The sequence below is a fragment of the Mycetomoellerius zeteki genome, unplaced genomic scaffold (genome assembly GCF_001594055.1).
Source record: "Mycetomoellerius zeteki isolate Tzet28-1 unplaced genomic scaffold, Tzet1.0 scaffold98, whole genome shotgun sequence".
Classification (NCBI taxonomy): domain Eukaryota; kingdom Metazoa; phylum Arthropoda; class Insecta; order Hymenoptera; family Formicidae; genus Mycetomoellerius; species Mycetomoellerius zeteki.
The window spans coordinates 3,373,163-3,392,769 of NW_017258021.1; the positions used below are offsets into that span (position 1 = coordinate 3,373,163).

The 19,607-nt window shown below is 33.3% G+C and overlaps 3 protein-coding genes across 4 annotated transcripts in view; all 3 read left to right on the top strand.

Moving 5' to 3' along the window:
* Positions 1-751: 751 nt before the first annotated feature.
* Positions 752-2,566, top strand: Slu7 (Pre-mRNA-splicing factor Slu7). Its single transcript, XM_018460801.1, has one exon. It carries the CDS (start codon positions 833-835, stop codon positions 2,549-2,551), a length of 1,719 nt encoding a protein of 572 aa, XP_018316303.1. The 5' UTR covers positions 752-832; the 3' UTR covers positions 2,552-2,566.
* A 1,008-nt stretch (positions 2,567-3,574) lies between these two features.
* put (activin A receptor type 2 punt) lies at positions 3,575-9,733 on the top strand. Of its 2 annotated transcripts, XM_018460779.1 has the most exons (10): positions 3,575-3,805; positions 3,886-4,282; positions 5,736-5,926; positions 6,312-6,483; positions 6,581-6,717; positions 6,789-7,168; positions 7,294-7,480; positions 7,545-7,682; positions 8,271-8,402; positions 9,047-9,232. In XM_018460779.1, the coding sequence occupies exons 2-10, from the start codon at positions 4,234-4,236 to the stop codon at positions 9,230-9,232; spliced, it is 1,572 nt and encodes a 523-aa protein (XP_018316281.1). In that variant the 5' UTR covers positions 3,575-3,805; positions 3,886-4,233. The 2 variants fall into 2 exon arrangements, with proteins under 2 accessions (XP_018316281.1, XP_018316280.1); XM_018460778.1 differs by having other exon boundaries at positions 3,576-4,282; positions 9,047-9,733.
* Positions 9,734-15,797: 6,064 nt separating this feature from the next.
* cpx (synaptic transmission protein complexin) overlaps positions 15,798-19,607 on the top strand; it is a 129,072-nt gene continuing 125,262 nt past the window's right edge. The window contains exon 1 of the mRNA XM_018460797.1: positions 15,798-16,135. The gene's annotated coding sequence lies outside the window, so the exon portion shown is untranslated. The remainder of the gene's footprint in view (positions 16,136-19,607) is intronic.

Below are 19,607 nucleotides of genomic sequence, written 5' to 3' on the forward strand. Positions count from 1 at the left end.
CTGTAGAAATGTGTATATATATATATATATAAATTGCAAGATTGACAGTTCTTGAATTGTCTTCTTGCACTATCGTTTGTGCGTTGTGTAATTAATATACTCAGTATCTCCTTTCAAGTCAAGCAAGTTCGTCATCGGATGGCATCGAATAGTTGCGTGTCAAATCATGTTCTAACGTTCGTCACCGATAATTACGTCCGTCGGTCCACTTAGCTTTGTAAACACTTTGTAAATATGAAAATGGCGGCCAAACTCAACAACATCGATTAATTATCGAGTAGTCGCAAGCGTGGAGAATTTCTCCATTGCTACAATTTAGATCTGTTCACGTTCCTTGCACTTTTTGCACTCAGCATCTTCGCTTTCTCTCTCTTCACAACGGCCGAATATATATTTATCTCGTTTTAAGTGTATTTTTGGGGCAGAATAGACCCTTTATACCGCGCGTTTATCACTAGGAAAACTAGCGCTAGGAACACTAGTGCAATTGAATGTAAATCAATTCACGTATTTATTTAATAAATAGTTTAACCCTTTTAATTACATATCTATGTTATCACGACAACCCTAAAAGGATTAAATTATTTATTAATCCTGGAAATATGCAAACCGAATTGTGTAATTTTGCACTAGTTTTTCTAGAGAAAAACATTAGTAATTTTACTAGATCGAGTGTACTAGAAATTGCATCACGTATGTTGGCACACCGCGAAAATGGCTATACTTTGGTTATATATATGTCAATAAAAAAACTAACCTCATAAGCAGCCTTCTATTCAGACGTAAATAAACGAGTCTCTTTAAAGGCCAAGTACAGTAGTGAATCGACAGAATGGCCGGTTCATCGGCAAACGTAACTGTGTCGAGCATCTTGAAGAACAAGAGCTCGTTCGATGACGAACCGCGGAAGAAGAGCAGAGAAGACTGGCGAAAGGCGAAGGAACTCGAAGAAGCGAGGAAGGCTGGTACAGCCCCCGCGGCCGTCGACGAGGAGGGTAAAGATATTAATCCGCACATTCCGCAATACATCAGCGCGACGCCATGGTACTTCGGTACGCAGGGTCCTACTCTGAAGCATCAGAGACCACAGCCTGAGAAGCAGAAGCAGTACAGCTCGATAGACGATTGGTACAATCGCGGGGTAGATTCCTCGCGAACCTCAATCAAGTATCGTAAGGGTGCTTGCGAGAATTGTGGCGCGATGACTCACAAGAGGAAGGACTGTATGGAAAGACCGCGTAAGGTTGGCGCAAAGTACACGAATTTCAAGATAGCGCCGGATGAATTTACGCAACCCGAGCTGTCTATGGACTACGATGGTAAGAGAGACAGGTGGGCCGGTTATGATCCTTCCGAGCATAGAGCGATTGTCGAGGAGTATCAAAAGATAGAGGAAGCCAAGAGACAGATGCGTGCCGAGAAACTCGATGCTGAGGAAGAAAACGATGAGCAAGACTCGGACAAGGATGAAGATAAATATGTAGACGAAGTGGACATGCCTGGCACAAAGGTCGATTCCAAGCAGCGTATTACTGTGAGGAATCTCCGGATTCGAGAGGACACGGCCAAGTATCTGCGCAATTTAGATCCAAACTCCGCGTATTACGATCCAAAGACCAGATCTATGCGTGACAATCCTTACGCAGGTACGGAACGCGAAGTGGATTTCAAAGGTGAAAATTCGGCCCGTTTCTCAGGAGATACGCAGCAGCACGCTAATGCGCAATTGTTTGCTTGGGAAGCGCACGAAAAAGGAGTCGACGTACATTTATTGGCTGAGCCTACGAAACTGGAACTATTGAAGCAGGAATATGACAAGAAACGCGACGAGTTGAAAGACAAGGCACGTGATGGTGTCATCGAGCATTACGGAGGTGAAGAGCATCTCCAAGCACCACCGAAGGCCCTATTATTGGCGCAGACCGAGCACTATGTTGAATATTCGAGGTACGGTAAAATAATTAAGGGACAAGACAGACAAGTGATAAGATCCAAGTACGAAGAGGACGTTTATCCAAATAATCACACATCGATTTGGGGTTCCTACTGGCAAGATGGAAAATGGGCTTACAAGTGCTGTCATTCCTTCATAAAAAATTCGTATTGCACCGGAGAATCAGGGAAAAAAGCAGCGGAAGCAGTGAGCAACGGCGTGCCAGATAAAATACCATCTACAGAAGAAATGGGATTGGATAGATCAAATACAACGGATGACAATCGTTCCCTCAATAGCGAATCTTCGTCCGAGGATGATACGAAAAACAGAATGGAACTGCAGAGTAAAGCGACTAAACGAAAATTGAAAAAACAGAAACGAAAAGAAAATCGTAAGAATAAAAAACGGAATAATGCAGAAGCTGAAGATAAACTGAAAGAAGCGCTGAGAAAGGAAGAGGAAAATGCGAAGCAAGCAGACAGAACGTTGAAAATGGACGAGAGGAAACGTCCGTACAACAGCATGTACGAGACAAAGGAATTGACAGCTGAAGAGATAGAAGCGTATCAAATGAAACGCAAACGCGACGAAGATCCAATGGCCCATTTTCTTTAAAAATAACATTTTATAAAATAGAATCGCATTGATGTTGTATATATATGTTTATATGTAAAGCTTGCAGTATTTATATATATCCTGTATTATTTTACGAAAATACTAAAAGACAGTACTTTAATGATATTAATTACATATATGTTAATTCGACAATTGCTTACAAGCTTTTATTATATAATTCATTGTTCCTAATCTAATCTTTCCACATTCAAATCTTCCTAAGAAAATTAATAATCTTATTTTCCATGTCAACAGATATCATTGATTAAGTTAATTGGTCTTTTCAGTTTGGTTGATGTTATGTCAATTTTTATTAATGTAGATTAATTAATTTCAGTTTAACTTATGGCTTCTGCACACTGGATGGAAGCGGAAACGCTTGACGCGTGGCAAAATGCGACGCGGTAATCAATGAACGTGTTAGGAGCTTATTGGCTACCGCATCGCAATTTGCTGAATGGTAAGTGACTAGAAATTTACATTGCTCGGAAACTGGTCAATCACAGTCTTTCCATTCTTTAGAGGAATAGCTATGATTGGCCAGTTTCATAACATCGGTGTTGTAACTTCGGCGTAAATCGATTTGTATGTGTATACGGGCAATTCACTGGCTACTACTCCAACTTCCATCGCACGACAAACGATTCTGCGTCCAGTGTGCACGCAGTTAGCTGTAAGTTAAACTTTAAGCTAGCTGTAAGTTAGCTGGAGGTTAAAATTAATCTACATTGGTAGAAACATTAGTCGTTCAATATTAGTTGGAGTCAGTGAAGTCGGTGAAATTTGATCATGCCTAAAATTCTAAAATTCAGCCAATAGGACTGTCAGTCTTAATTGGTTCTAACTGAAATCTGTATTCCATTGGTTGAATTTTAGGATTTTAGGGTTAAGACCGAAGCATAAACCAGAGTCGGTCTTAAATTCGCAGAAAAAATATGAATTTACATAAAATTTCATATTTCCGCGCCTTAGGAAAAAAAAGTCGTAGGATTATCGCTCAGAGGGCATTGCGTGCGCTAAAGTATCTGAAATATGGGATAGTTCGGCGACTCCAGATAATATTTAATCAATGACCAAGGGAAAAGCGCTAGACTGCCGTATTAGAAGCAGACCGTGACTTTAGACATCAAATATCTTCTTTCCCTGAGGCTTTATTCCCATGATCGACGACACGATGTTTCGCTGTGTTGTATTTTCGTGCCGATGATAAGTGTAGTACAGTTCGTGGGTGTTCTATACCCAGCATGTCGTTCTGTGCGTCTCACGCGTCTGCCGTACGTTCCTTTTAACTCGAACTCCGAAAATGAAATCTTTTTCTTAATTAATTTAACTAGGAAACCGCGTGTGAGTTAATTGCGCTGCTAGCGTGTCGCATAACGCGCCGAAAGGAAGAAGAAAAGCAGAAGAGAAAAAGAAGGAGTATGTTTTTTGTTCGGAAGTTACGAGACTGGCAATGATTTGACGTTGAAGATGACATAAATCTGCGCTGTGTGTATTTCTGTATAAAGGTGGAAGAGGGAAAACAAAAGAGAGAGAGACAGAGAGAAAGAGAGGGAGAGAGAGAGAGAGAGAAAGAGAGGAAGAGAGAGAAAGGAAGAGATGTGTCGGCGGATAAATTACTACAATTTGCTTAATAGCTAATAGACTCAAAATTACTGGTATGCTTTTACGATTCACTCACCATGTCCGTATATGCGACGATACTGCCTCTCATCTTCCTGGGATTATTAGGTAATATGTGTATATATATATATATATAGTAATATTTCGTTTAAAATTTGTATTCGTTTTTCAAAATCTTATTCTCGAAAGATTTAAAAGATCATGGAACTTTTTCAGAGAGTAAGAGAGTTTTAAAAACTAAACAAGAGAATTTTAAGATGACCAAACTCCGATTAACTTAATCATTGCTTAATTCAATAGGCAAAATTGCTTACTGTACAATTTTTGACTATATAATTTGTATCGCTAATCTAAGCTTTTTCTCCATATATTAAACAATGAAAGATTAATTATTATATTCATATTGACAAAATAGTATTGTTTGACAAGGTAAAAACCGATTAAGTTATTCAGAACTCGGTCCAAGTTATTTTTATACATTAATAATAAGAGTGTTGAGAAGGGATACGAATCATAAGAAAACAATATTTAAAATAAAGATAAAATATAATTAAGAAACAAAACAATAAAACACAAATGGCGTTTCGAGCCCGATCGGGTCATTCTCAATGTTAATACAATGTTATAAGTATATACATAACATTTAAAATATAAAACGGTTTAAAATTAGTGAATAAAAAGATAAAAAAATATATGTACAGATAACATCAAACTGGTAATAAGATTGCATCCTGTCGTTATTAAGCCGATGTTATGTCCAAAAAGCTGCAGCGCGTGTCATTAGATGTCAATATAAAAAGCTCTTTAAGCTCTATAAGTATCAATTCGAGATCTATAAGAACGGAGAGACAATATGTATTATTATAAAGATACAAGATCTTAGAACAATTAATGTCAATTAATAAAATCGTATATGGATATTTTGAAAGTATAATAGATAAAAAGTTAAATTAAGTTACCTTTAAATTTATTAAGTATATTATAGTGTGTCGATGCGATCTTATTACCAGTTTATATCTTTTGCATTAGATTAATATGTTTATAAATGATTATACTGCTGTCTGTCGTATACTTGCCTTTTATTCTTTAATTTTCTCTGTGAATTTAAGACTTATCCAACAATTTGTTCAGTTATGTCACTGTTTTTGCTTTGTAAATTGTAGACAGATGAATAATAGAAAACAGTTTGCAAACAATTACAGTAGTAGTTTGAGATTTTTTTCTGACTACTCAGTGACCAAGTCCTATATGCTAAACTTTGTGCAAGTTTGGTATATAGGCTAAACGTAGCAACAGCTATAGCAGCTTTATACATATACCTATATCTTATAAGTTAGATTCGTTTGTGTGTGAAGACAAACTCTATCCTCATCTACATTTTGACAAAGAAAATAATCTGATATATTTCAAATAAATTAGATGATTAGATGAAAGAGCTGCAATTAATCCTTCTTAGATAAACAAAACAATTAATATAATTTATTAATTAATGTTAAATACAAAAATAATAACGTTAATAAAAAATAATGTTAACAACAAAAATTTTTATCAATTATTTTAGGAGTTACGTCTGCAAAAGATATTAAAGGCTCAGCTTTTTGCGAATTTTACAATGACACAATGTGTGCAGAGAACGAACAAGAATGTTCAGGAAGAGAAGAATGTGTCCTACATGATCTAGATAAACGTAATCATTGTTATGTACTATGGACAATGAACAGTACTACTAAAGAAACAGTAATTAAATTAAAGGTTGGTTATTTATTTGGTTAATATTATTTATTATATATAATATAATTTATTGTAATTCAAGTCTATTAAATATAGCAATAAGCAATTAAAATGGAGTAGCTTTTAAAGAGAAAAAAATTTTTTAAACTAAACCGAACTGTATATTAATAGTTAAATAGAAATATTGAGAACTTTTATATCTCTAAATTACTTTTAATGTAAAACATTAACTTTACAATTGTCAACTTTACAATTTGATTATTTTAATTAATTTTAAGGTCTTGAAAGTAAATTGCAATTTTCTTTGAATTATCTCATATTGCTTTTTTTTTACTGAAAAATTGAATTACAGATTTTACTCTTTTTGTTGAATATATTTTCTATACATCTTACTCATTATTTTCAGGGTTGCTTTTTAGATAACAATGATTGTTATGGTAAACCACTTTGTGTAGAGAATAGTATGGAAAGAAAAAATGAATTCTATTTTTGTTGCTGCGAAGGCAATATGTGTAACCAAAACTTCTCTTGGGTTCCACAACCAACCACTAAGCCTACAGAACCATCCGTTATTCATGGTATCGTATTCAAATATGCATTATTTTGTATTTGAAAATAAATTTGTGTCTTTTGCAATATACACTTGTAATAACATTTAAATAATTACCTTTTCAGAATTAGAACCTATTCCTAATGCAAAACAACAAGCAATAACACTTGCCCTTTTAATAGCAATCCCTATACTTCTTACGATTAGTTTATTTTCTTTTTGGTGGCTCTATCGTCGTCGAAAATTGGGCTATTTTAACGAGGTTGTATTTTGAGATTACTACAAAATTTTTAATGTATTACTTAATTTATGAAAAATATGTAAATCTTTCAGATACCAACGCTGGAACCAGTACCATTGCCACAACCCTCACCTAATCTAGGCTTACGACCAATACAACTTCTTGAGATCAAAGCTCGAGGTCGTTTCGGAGCAGTTTGGAAAGCCCAATTTAAAAATGAGATCGTGGCAGTTAAAGTTTTTCCCATTCAAGATAAGCAATCTTGGCAGACTGAACAAGAGATTTTTAAGCTTGCACATATGGATCACGAGGACATATTACACTTTATAGGTGTTGAAAAGCGTGGAGATAATCTACAAGCTGAATTTTGGTTAATTACGGCATATCACGAAAAAGGTTCACTGTGCGATTATCTAAAAGCAAACATTGTAACATGGCCCGAGATGTGTAGAATTGCAGAGTCTATGGCAAGGTAACAGTTATAATAATAACGATAATAATCTGTTAGAAATGAAACAAGATTATATGTAAATTGAATAAAATAATATTTTTACTGAATTATTGTTCAATCTTTAATAAAAACATCTTTGTTATCAGAGGTTTAATGCATCTACATGAGGAAATCCCAGCTAATAAAGCAGATGGCTATAAACCAGCTGTAGCTCATAGAGATTTTAAGTCAAAAAACGTTTTACTCAAGGCTGACATGAGTGCCTGTATAGCAGATTTCGGCTTGGCGCTTATTTTTCATCCGGGAAAACCTTGCGGTGATACACACGGACAGGTAATGTATATATTGCCATGCTTTTTATATTGATGTGAAAATAACTATAATTTGTTATTTATAGGTTGGAACGCGAAGATATATGGCACCAGAAGTTTTAGAAGGAGCAATAAATTTTACTAGAGATTCATTTTTACGAATTGACATGTATGCCTGTGGGTTAGTTCTGTGGGAATTAGCTTCAAGATGTACTGTACAAAATGTACGTAACATATATTATGTGTAACATGTTTTACAGAGAATATGCATTTTTGCTAAACTGCGAGCTCTCAAGTCTAGAGCTGTAAATATGGTTTGGATATGTGGATATCGAGGAAATGATTACCTGGATATCCTATATCTGATTTCTTGGGTTACCTGATCCTTCCATTCGGACGTCGATATTAGATATCTGATATTAGATATTAGATATACCAGATAATCTGCATTTTAACATTTGAAAAATTGTATTTATTCAAATTTGTGAAATTTTAAAATCTGAACTATCCATTACAAGAAATTGGAAGAAAACTAAAACATATCAGATTATAATATGCCAAAGTTTACTTTGAAGAATAATGATAAAAATGCGGCTATATACATGAAATCTTAACATAAAAACTTAAAATAAAAACTGGTTATTATTTTCGTATTTTTAAAATATGCGCACGCACACGCACACGCACGCACGCACGCACGCACGCACGCACACACACACACACACAGTGACTAAGGATAATCATGTACTACACATCTTGCAAGTTAAGCGCATGTCAACAGATGCTAATTATTTTTATTTCAATTATATTAGGGACCAATAGGAGAATATCGACTACCATTTGAGGACGAAGTTGGTCTCCATCCTACTTTAGAAGACATGCAAGAAAGTGTTGTCCATAAAAAAGAGAGACCGCTCATTTTAGAAACTTGGCGTAAACATCCAGTAAGTAAAAATGTACAGAAATATCTACTTTAATTCTATGTTCATGACAGAATTATTATACAGGGTGTTTCTGAAATAACGCCCACTAATCATGTAATGCTATTCCTAATAAAAAACTGAATCGAAAAGTTCTCTACCATTTTACAATTTTTGCAATATTTTTTTTAGTTACCCAATGAGCGAAATGTCTAAAATAGATGTATAAGATAACTTTAAGATATCTTTAAGAGTTCTTTAAGAAATATCTTCAAAATATTTTACAAAAAACACTGAAAAATATCCTAAAATTGTCTTATACATCGATTTTATCCGTTTATACGGCAATCTTTAGAAATGAATATCTCGTTAACTATTGCGAAAATTGCAAAATGGTAGAAGACTTCTTAGTTTTTTTATTAGGAATAGCACTATTATTAGTGGGCGTTGTTTCAGAAACACTTTGTATATTAAAAACTTTGCAAAGAAATGCATATATATATATATATCATGAATTCTATGCAAACAAATTCTTTCTGTATAAAAACTGCTAGTAAAAAGTATTTTTTTTTATAGCGCTGTACAAAGAACAATGTTTTTTAATCTAAAAAAATAAAATTGAATATATAGTTTTTTAATGTTTATAATTGAAATTTGTGTTATTTCAGGGATTATCATCAATTTGTGATACAATGGAAGAATGTTGGGATCACGATGCCGAAGCACGCCTTTCTGCCTCGTGCGTAGTGGAACGAGTTGCTACTCTTGGTAGAGCTCTTGTATTAAATTCAACTACTTTGATTCGTGTTGATAATACCAACGAGATTATTACTACCAAGGAATCTAGTATGTAGTTAGTGTCCATTAATATAGTTTATTTTAATGGCACAACCATTTTTTGTATCATAATTTTGTTATACGTATCAATGAGGAATGTTGAAACAATAGAAAAAAGACAAGCGCATATATCTCCGATTTTATGTTTTACTATTTGAATAATTATTAATTTCTCCTCTATATAATGCTATACAAGTGATCGTTAGTTACATCATGGCATTCATCCTAATAAAAGTATATCAACTATTACATATTTTATCTTTCTCAATGTCTCTTTATGCATTGGAGATAGATTCATTAACATTAAAAAAGTTTGTGAAGAAACATTTTTTTAATGTCTAGAAAATGTAAAGTAAAACAATATGGGCAAAATATTACACAAGTAATTGTAAGGTGAATAAGAATAATTTAAATAGGTAAAATTAAAATTATTTGCTGCCAAATTACATCACAATATTACATTTCATACACGTAGATCTCTGTTTTAAAAATGTAAATAAAAAGAGCGATGTATCTCATTTTTTATTAATCCTTGCAAATATCATGCGAGAAAATAAGTAAGGCGACACTGCTTCCATTTAGCCAAGAATTCGTAAATTACATGTTTAGAACATTTTACGAAGATTTGGTATTGGATCGTTCGCACTGAACTTCAAAGTAATCGTGTAGAAAATCAGCGTCAAGCTTGTGACTACTCTACCCACACAGTAAGATAAAAAAAGATCTGCGGGATTTCTTTAACATATCTTGCTGGGAAATCATAGCATTATATTGAGAGCAATTGAGAAGGAGAAAAAGGGAGAAAGGGAGAAAGGGAGATATATCTGGAGCATACTTTTTAAATATAATACAATATAATCACACTGCCATATGTGTATATATATATATATATATTTTAGCCGTGTATATATATATTTTTAACTATAGCGCCTAAAGTACTCTTAGACTGTGTCCTCTTTTATGCGGATTATCTTTATAATTTTTATATACTTTTTATCGAGATTTTCTGAATATTCAACATTAGAATACCTCAGAGATATACTTATAATGAACTAGAAATATCGTAAGAAGATTGCAATATGTTTCGAATATCGAGAATGATTTTAGTATATCTCGCAGATTTCCATTGCTGTATGGGTAGATGGCTTCATCCAAATCCAGGTATGGATTTCTATACAGATGGCAAATCCTTTTCACAGTAAACGTATCTAATTGGATGTTATTCGATTCGAAGTTGATTAGATAAAATTTTATGAAAGTTCTACTATCTTAAAATTAGAAATAAATTTTGAATATTCAGAAGAAGAAAATAGAGTAAATATGATTTTCATTGATTTTTTAAATCCAAAAAATAAAATCTTTGATATTTTAACTTAAAAATAATCCATTAGTAAAAAAATCACTATTTTTACTTGTTAATATTTTGGAAAGTATGAATTTTTTTTATAATAAACACCAATCTGTGAAAGACTACGTGCGTTTGATGTACGATACGCATAATGTATCATTTTATCCTTGTTTAATATGATTAAACGTTACTCGATGAATAACAAGAATAAAATAATACATCATCCGCATCATGTGTGAAACAGAATGCACTCGTGACGTTCCTTTATGAGAAAAACTTAATACACATAGAACTTTCCTTTTCGATCACTTTTGTTATATATTTTTTTCCAAACCATATCATTTTATTTTATTAAATTATTGTAATTAAACTTACAACTCATAAACGAATTTCCTGCAATCTATTCACAGACACACGTAATACTATAAGATTTTAGAGTGATTTCAACTAAAGTCCGATTAATTTAATGGATGATTAATAAGAAATATCTGTAGTATTTTGTTAACATAGATAGAATTTTTTGTTGTTTGACGCATGGAAAGGAAAAATAAAAAATTCTACTGTGAGTATTTGTGGTTAAACTAATCATCGATTATGTTAATCGGAATTTGCTTGAAACTCTTATTGTAGCAATCGGCTTCTATATTTCGCACTTTTTCTGTGCTTTAAAATACTTTTCAAGCGCATTTGTATATTCAGATCTTTTCTTGTTAATCACAAAAATTATTTGAAATATTATAAGCGAGGTCATTCAAAAATGAAACCAAGAGAACTTTTCTCATATTTCGATGATGCTTGACATTTGATTAAATAAATGCGTAACGAGATAGAGAAAAGGTGAAGAAATTTCAAATTACATTATAAAAGAATTATGTAAAATCGTGAACGTAAGTGTAAAATTTATACGATTTGGAAATAATTACATAAAAATGTATAATTTTCATATGTTTAGTTTTACTTGTTCATGTAATTTTCTTTCACATACTTTTCTTTTACAGACTAGAGAGGGCTTGGATACATTTTGCTCATTTGGAATTGCCCTTATTCTTCAGAATAAAGGGTATATTAATATTTTGAGATCAGTTTTTTTTATCTTGTATATATTTACGCGAATTTTATCGATTTATTATTGTAAATTTTAAGTAAAAGTATTTATGAATTTAAAATGAATTCGATTAAAAATATAATGTAATATTTTATAGACGAGACTGCGCCGATCTATTTGAAAATTGGGGTGGAATACGGAGTGTTTATTTTCATTCTCACATATTTTATCAATGTTCTTCGGACCAACAGATTTTTATTTGACATATGACTTGTATCCCTAAATGTTCGAGGAATAGTTACTGACACTTAAAACGCGCACAATGTAGATGCATACGTAATATGTGCCACACTGACATTCCTCATTGATTGTTGGAACCATGCAGTAACTTATCCCAATCGCAAAGTATGCCAAATAAAATTCAGCGAAGCATTTTTCCTGTAAAGCCACATCACGTATATTATTATAAAATGAATGATGTAATCTTATTACCGGGACTTGAACGTTAGCATTACTTATACCCGAGACGAAGACCGAGAAAATGAATGTTGGGTACAACAGAGTACTTTAAATGTAATAAATTTTTTGGAATTTAACGGCACACTGATTTGAAATAGTGATGGTGCTTAACCAGAATATAAATGATGCAGTTGATCCTACTGGTTACTTCTCAGGCATAAATAATGGTAACGTCTTGGCCCTGTTTATTACAAAGTACCTGGTAGATACAATCGAATTAATAGATTGAAATTTATTAAGATTTTTTGCACGAGAGAGAAGATGTGAGCATCTTAATTTTAATTTAAATTTTATAAAATGCTATATTATTAAGTGTAAAATTTATTTTACAAAGTAGAACACTAATCGTAAATTTTACGTGGCTCTAATATATTTTTCACCTTCTTATATCCTTACTAATATATATTTTATTTTATTAAAGCGATCAGCTTAATGTTATATTTAATATAAATATAGACTGTCGAATGCGTTTCGTTTATGAGTAGAGATAATTAATACGTATGTAATACGATATAACTAAGATAATGTAGAATGTAAATTATTCATATTTATCAGCGGCACGTATGTCGCAATTTATCGAAAGGAGCAATGAAATAAGTGTTTTTATTCTAGAACCCAAAACGACAATTTCAATATATAAATCTACTGAAAGACACTGAAACACTATTGTAGTCTTGTTTTACTGCTCTTGTATGAATACGTTTATTATATATTGATAAAAAAAATATAAGTAATCGCAGTAAATCGATGCTTTTATATATTTATTCGAAACTATACAGAATATTTAAATAATTAATTTCTCAATAGTTGAGTAATCCTTTTTGAAATCGAGGATTTTAAATCCCCGGTAATCAGAAACATGAGAGTGTTAGATATTATATGGTGATAGATATTATCATCTCTTTATTTCCAAATATCTGAAATTTAATACTGTTTATCATTCGTTAATGGTTGTTCGGACTGCAATTAGTAATTTGCCAGTTATAATATTACTGATAAATTCGAGGTAGCAGAATCCCTTTCCATTTTCAACCCAACAATAATCTTATTCGAAGTCCATTTTAATAATTAATATAATTTTTCGGATTACATAATACAGACGAAGTAACCATTTAAAAGATCAGATATGTACAGCATTAAAATATCTTTTTTTTTGCGTCCGACAACATTGTGTATTTGTATGTACATATTTATATAAATTGCAGTAGGACTAGTTTTGATCTTTATTCAGATCTTTCTCAGTCAACGACGATCTAATCAATTCTTCTCTTCTGATCACCTTTCCTCTTCTTCTTTTTCTTCTTTTTTTTCTACTCTCTAGTTGAGTGACAATCCGTAGGTCGTAATACCGAAATATCTTTGAACCAAAAGACCAGTGAAATTGCCTCTTTAGGGAGAAACGTTGACCTTTCAAGAATGAATTCTTCGGATGATACCGTAATGGTGATGCTGTCGTTGAAATAGGCGGAGACAAATTTCTGTTTCAGATTTTATTAATTGCAATTAGCTTTTATATTATTAAGTAAATTACGTAAAAGAAGGTTTAACGAAGTATATTTGTCTCGGAGTACGATATTCAAATGGTACAAAAGTTTTAAAGAACATCCATTTAAGACGACACGTAAAATGAGCGTCATTTTATCACAGAATAAAAAAAAATTAATACATTAGTTATGATTCGAATAATCGACAAAATATTGAACATTGATAAAGAAATCGTTCAATAAATATATATAATAATCTAAAGAAAAATATGAGAAATAAGATGTACGAGATTTGTTCGCGTCTTATCGCGCATAAAACTTTTCCAGCTTTTTGACACAGAAACAAATTCCAGTGTGGTAACATCCGTGCAGTTCATTGACTGGATTTGGTGCCGGTCGATTGCTTCTTCTTTCTCAAAATCAGATTATGCTCGAAAGAGGAGCGTTTTGAGGATATTGAAGTTATTCGTACTAATTCAGCCAATGAATTGAAAAGATTTTCGAAGAAAGTTCTAGGACTTTTTTTTTCCATCTCTAAGCACTTTGCCATCGTTCATTTTTTCGTGAAAATTATGGAACATAAAACTTTCTATTGTTTTGTTGTTTTTTAATTAAAAACCAGTTCGACAATTTTATAGTTGTACTACATAGTATGTTTCTGAACTTTGACCTTTAGTAGTATAAAGGAGATTTTTAATAAAAAATTTTTATTAAAAAAATATATAACATTTTTACGTATAAAATTTTGTTTCCAAGAGAAATGGCTTTAATAATCGAAAGTTTAATCACATTACTTTTAACTATAATCTTTTTTAACAATCTTGTGTCACATTTATTGTTGAAATTGTTCCAACGGCTATTAATATATATAATAAATGGGTAAAAGCAGATATAACATTTTATTCAATAAAATAAAATAATTTTAAATTATAAAAAAAGTTGTGTAAAACATCGAGATTACTTTTATGAGATTACTTTTAATGGAATGTTTTTTTTTCGCATCTTTTGATAGTTTCTGATGAAACAGATTTATTAATGATGTAAAATTCTTAGAAGTCATTCTAGAATTAAAAGGAAACATAAATATATTATTAGTTTTTTTCAATCTCTGAATTCATTTTCGTTGAAAATAAAGTAAAATAATGTTTTATTTCATATTTTAGATTTATTTTTTCATGAGAGAAGAGAGAGGAATCGGTCAGTCCGTAAATGCTTCGTATATGCATGCTGTCAGCATCGGTATTCAAGGCAAAGCAACTATTATAGATGTACAGAATGCGAGGAAATTATACAATTTCCGGTCACACTGGAAGGGTTTCAACCCTTCTTTGTTTTGCATCTGGTGCATCCGCGGTAAGCAACGTGTGCTTGACGTTTATTCAGTCATCCGTCGGCGTACAAGCAGTTTAAAATCCAATACGATCTGTACTGGCCAGTCGACAGATAACACGCTTTGATCTGAAGGGATGTTTCGAAATTGGTAGACGAGATAAAGTCCACGTTTGCGTGATAAAAATAAAGAAGTTAAAATGATTGCTGATATTCTAGACCCCAATAACATTGCTCTAATCTGGAGCATCTTTGAGATGGTTTCGTTTAATTAAATTATGCACGAGGACATATATTTATAACTTTAAATGCATGTATATATACAGAGAGAGGAGAAGAGACAAAGAAGAAGACTGAAGGATACGAAAATGAGAAGAGAGGCGTGGCGGTGGGCGGTAAGGGAGACTGAACGGAGGGTTAGTGATGGTGAGGGGAGAAAGATGAGAGTGGCGCGAGGAAGAGAAGGGTATAGAGGGAAGAGAGGAAGAGGGATGGATGGAGGCCAAAAATGATCGAGATTTTAGGGGAGTAAAAGCGGCACGTTTACGTTCTGCACTCCGCCTTCTTCCCTGTTCGCATCATCGGCTCTCTCTTCTCTCTTCCATCCCTAATCCTTGCCACCGCGACGATCGTGGCAGTGGTGGTGGTGGTGGTGGTGGGTGGTATGTCTTACCGCAACCTCGCCTCTATCTCCGCTCATCCTTGTCCCTCCGCCGACGAGGCGACCAATCCCCACTCCACACCCCTCTCTTAACGGGCTCTTCCCATACCACCCTTGACGGATCAATGATGATTCCAACACCCCCCGTTGTATGGCGCTAACGTCGCCTAAGCGCCGCTCAGTCCGAACTCAGGGTTCACTCAGTCCACGAACGTTTGCCACGAGACTTCGATCTCTCACACCGCATCGCACACGCTATCTCTGTCTCTCTTTCTCTCTCTCTATTCACCCGCCTCGTATCTCTTTCTCTCTCTATCTTTTTCTCCATTTTTTTCCCTTTTTTCCCGCTTGGCGGACGGAGAGCCAAACTGGTGACCGGGGAGGCGCGCGTAGTAACCGTGCATCGGTCTACGTCAACGGAAGTCTTGCCGTAGTACCCTCGTGCTTTCGGTTACTTCGACCCATATAACCGCCGTGCTGCGACCCCCGTTCGTCCGCTTCGACCGGCTGCAGATCTACCTGCGGCGCAGCGAGGTGAGTGGGCGACCTATCGCTATCGCACGTCTACCTTTACGTCGGTCTCTACCACCGAACGCGAACCTCACATTTGTCTGCTAAATTCGCGCAAATTTTCAGACACGTCTGAAGTTATGCAAAAGTTTCAAATACTTTTTATACGGCAAGTTCGCTTCCTTAATTTTTATTCCTTTTATACTTGAAAATTCTCTTTTCTTTCTGCAAATAACTAACATTCTGAGATTTACATGTTGCATTTCATTAAAATAGCTGGAAGTTTTCAATATAATAGAAAATTAAAATTACTCCGTATTCTCGATGTTGCGACAGCTTACTTATTTATTTAGATTTATTAAGATTTTCCACAGAAATTTAGACATAAATAAAATTCATTTTTTAAATGTATATAACTTCAAAAGATTCTCGATTAAACTTGCATGATTTTTCGATATTAATTAGAAATGCAATAATTATACACAAATTTTAAATAACTTTGATAAAAATTTAGTTTAGACCTGTAAAAATTTAGTTTGGATCTATACGTTACGAGAATTACGTTGCAGATTACATTAAACTTTTAACTTTGAATAGCGAGAGAAATGTTAAATGTACGTCGATTAATACAGACATAATATTATTATACTTGTAATGTTATAACACGGAAGTAATGCAGCGAGGTAGAGCTCTAAAGAACTCTTTGTGTGTGTAAGAAGGTTTTATCTTTTTTAACTATAAACCCTGCATATAAAACTAAATCAGATCTAGTCCATCCACAAAAGATCATCTCATGCTTTCAAAAAGAAAGTTATGCATTATAGATTTTATATTACTTTTTGTATAAGCCGCTTGACGAGAACCGGTTTATCTGACTTCCGATGACGATGAGAAGATATTGTGATATCTGTACTTAGTAATAACGATAACCTGTACAATTTCAAATCTATAAATGAGAATTTATTTCTGCAAGAAAATAGTAACGAACAATATATTGATTATTGTTATTACCCATAATAGTAAATTGAGTAAATTTAATAATAAATTGAAAATATATGATTATTGCGAAGCTAATACATTAATTTCTTCGAAAGATTCACAGAACGTTATTGACTAATCTGCTTTTATAGCGCGCGAAATTATTTTTTTTATATCGATAATACAAATGAGATTTATTTTACTGTATATTCTGCAAAGTTTCAATGAATATTGATTAAATATCTGTTCTGCAGCGAAACCGGTATATAAAAAAAATTTAATTCACACACACTGGAATTCTTGTTCCTGTGGTTTGCCTCATAAGGTGCTGTCACCTATTGGCAGGGACGTCCACTTAAATAAATATCCACTAATATATCCAACATAAATCCTATTTGAGCAGTTTTTGTACAACAGATTATTTTAGTACGTTGAGAAAAAAGGGGAGGAACTTTAATACAACATTATAATATATCTTTCCAAAAATTGTCAAAAGAAAACGTTCTTGACATTTTAAATCGTTTTATCTCTCACTGAGACAGAAAAGTTATAAAATAAAAAATTAAAGTGAGATTTTATTTCTTTTTAAAAATACAATTAATTACGAAGAGCATCTATTATTTACATTTTGATATTTTTCTAATTTTTAGACATTTCTAAATTCAATCTAAAGAACATATAGTTTAAATTTTCGAAAAGAAAATCTTCCATTACGAAAGATCACGTGATTGTCTTCATTGATGTATTTCATACTGTGGCAGTTTCTTATGATGTTCCTTCCAGCTTATCCTCTGCTGAATTATATTGTAGAATGTATACCGAATTATATATTATACTGCTTACGTTGTCAACATGCAACTACTCGAAGCCATGGCTGGGTGAAAGAGGCATCATGTAGTTATACGTAAACATAGCGGCTTTGTGCGCCGGTAAGAACGCGCAGCAAAGTCCCCGACGAAAATTCGCTCCCGCGAGGATTCTGCTCATCTCAGAATTCCTCGTCGGCGAAACTTTATTCACTAACCGAATAACTGCTACGACCAGGGTCGATCAATAGCGAAACCGTTTCGGTAAACAGCGAAAAATTCCGTATTTCTGTATTGAGAGAGCGACTGTGTCTCGCCGGTACGGAAACTGGCTTTTTAGTTTCCTTGCATACAAGATCCGCTCAAGTGAAACTTTGATACGCTTGTCGTATGCAGAACGTTGTACTTAAAATGCTTGCTTATTTCTCATAGCATACATTTTTTAATCGATTTTATCGAATATATTTTCTTAATAAAAATTTGCTGAAACGCTAGATTCGCAAGGTATCAGTCATGGAAGTGATTATGACAATCATATACTTAGTATTTTGTACCGATAAAAGAAACTTTATCGCGCTGTACGCTGACTTTGTAAAAATTACTGTCCTTTATGTGTTTTGTGGCTGGCGAGATGTGAAATTCTATGAGAAAAACTCGTAGATGCATTGTTAAGTACGTAAAATGGGTATGTACGCGTGCATGTTGATGAGTGCATACGGAGGCAAGTAAATCTCGCGGTTCGCTCGTAGACTGCTAAATTACTACTCGGATTAATCTGCGTATCAACTGATTGTGTACATTGACAAGCACTATTATGGAGAGATGTAACGTTCCATAAAGACGCGTATCCATTATTTGTATTTTCGAAGGAAGTAATGATAATTTCGTCGAGGAATGAAAAAACGGCAGAAAAGCAAAACGCGAAATGTATAGAAAGAACTTCTTTGTATTCGTAAGAATGGGCACGTGTTTAATTTTTGTTTCGCACGGAATGCTCGGTTATGTAATTCTACAAAGAGCAGAATTTATGGAAAAATCTAATTCTGCTGAAACGTTTATTTTAAAAAGATGTGGTTTGTGAATTTTCTAAGCTACAACGTACAGCTTGAACAAAAATGACGATTCTTTTTTAAAAAAGGTAACTGATTATTTTATATAATCAATGAAAACTGCTTCAGAAAGTAAAATTGTAAATAATTAACAATTATATGATATATTAAACAGAAAATATTTCTTACAACTTTCAAGCTTATTTATCAAAGATTTTTCTAAACCTATCGGCTTATTGATTAATCAGGTCGTAATTATAGGAGTTGTATAGTAAGGTAATAAAATTTAAATATTTTTAACATATTTCATACGTTATACAATACAGTAATTACTGGTTATTCCATATGGTACACGATGCTGTTGTGTATGACAAGGATTTAAATATATAAATTTTATATTAAATATATAATTTATTTTTAAACATGTCCCACTGTCGTCTACGTCCTAGATTTTTTGCGGAGAAGAGAAATGTCTCGCGTGAATCCCTGGATCGTGCTGGTCTTCCTGAAATGTCATCCTACTGGCCGCTTTCAAGCTATTTCCCCGTTTTTGCACATTAAGGGCCATAACGTGCGAGAAAGAGAGAATTAGAGAAATGGAGAAGTAGAGATGGATGAAGATTATGTCCACACGATTCATTCGGCCATGTGATTTATTACAGT

Coding starts and splice junctions, on each gene's coding strand:
- Slu7 (XM_018460801.1), top strand. CDS start 833: ATGGCCGGTTCATCGGCAAACGTAACTGTGTCGAGCATCTTGAAGAAC.
- put (XM_018460779.1), top strand. CDS start 4,234: ATGTCCGTATATGCGACGATACTGCCTCTCATCTTCCTGGGATTATTA. Junction 4,283..5,735: donor CATCTTCCTGGGATTATTAG/GTAATATGTGTA, acceptor CAATTATTTTAG/GAGTTACGTCTGCAAAAGAT. Junction 5,927..6,311: donor AAACAGTAATTAAATTAAAG/GTTGGTTATTTA, acceptor CATTATTTTCAG/GGTTGCTTTTTAGATAACAA.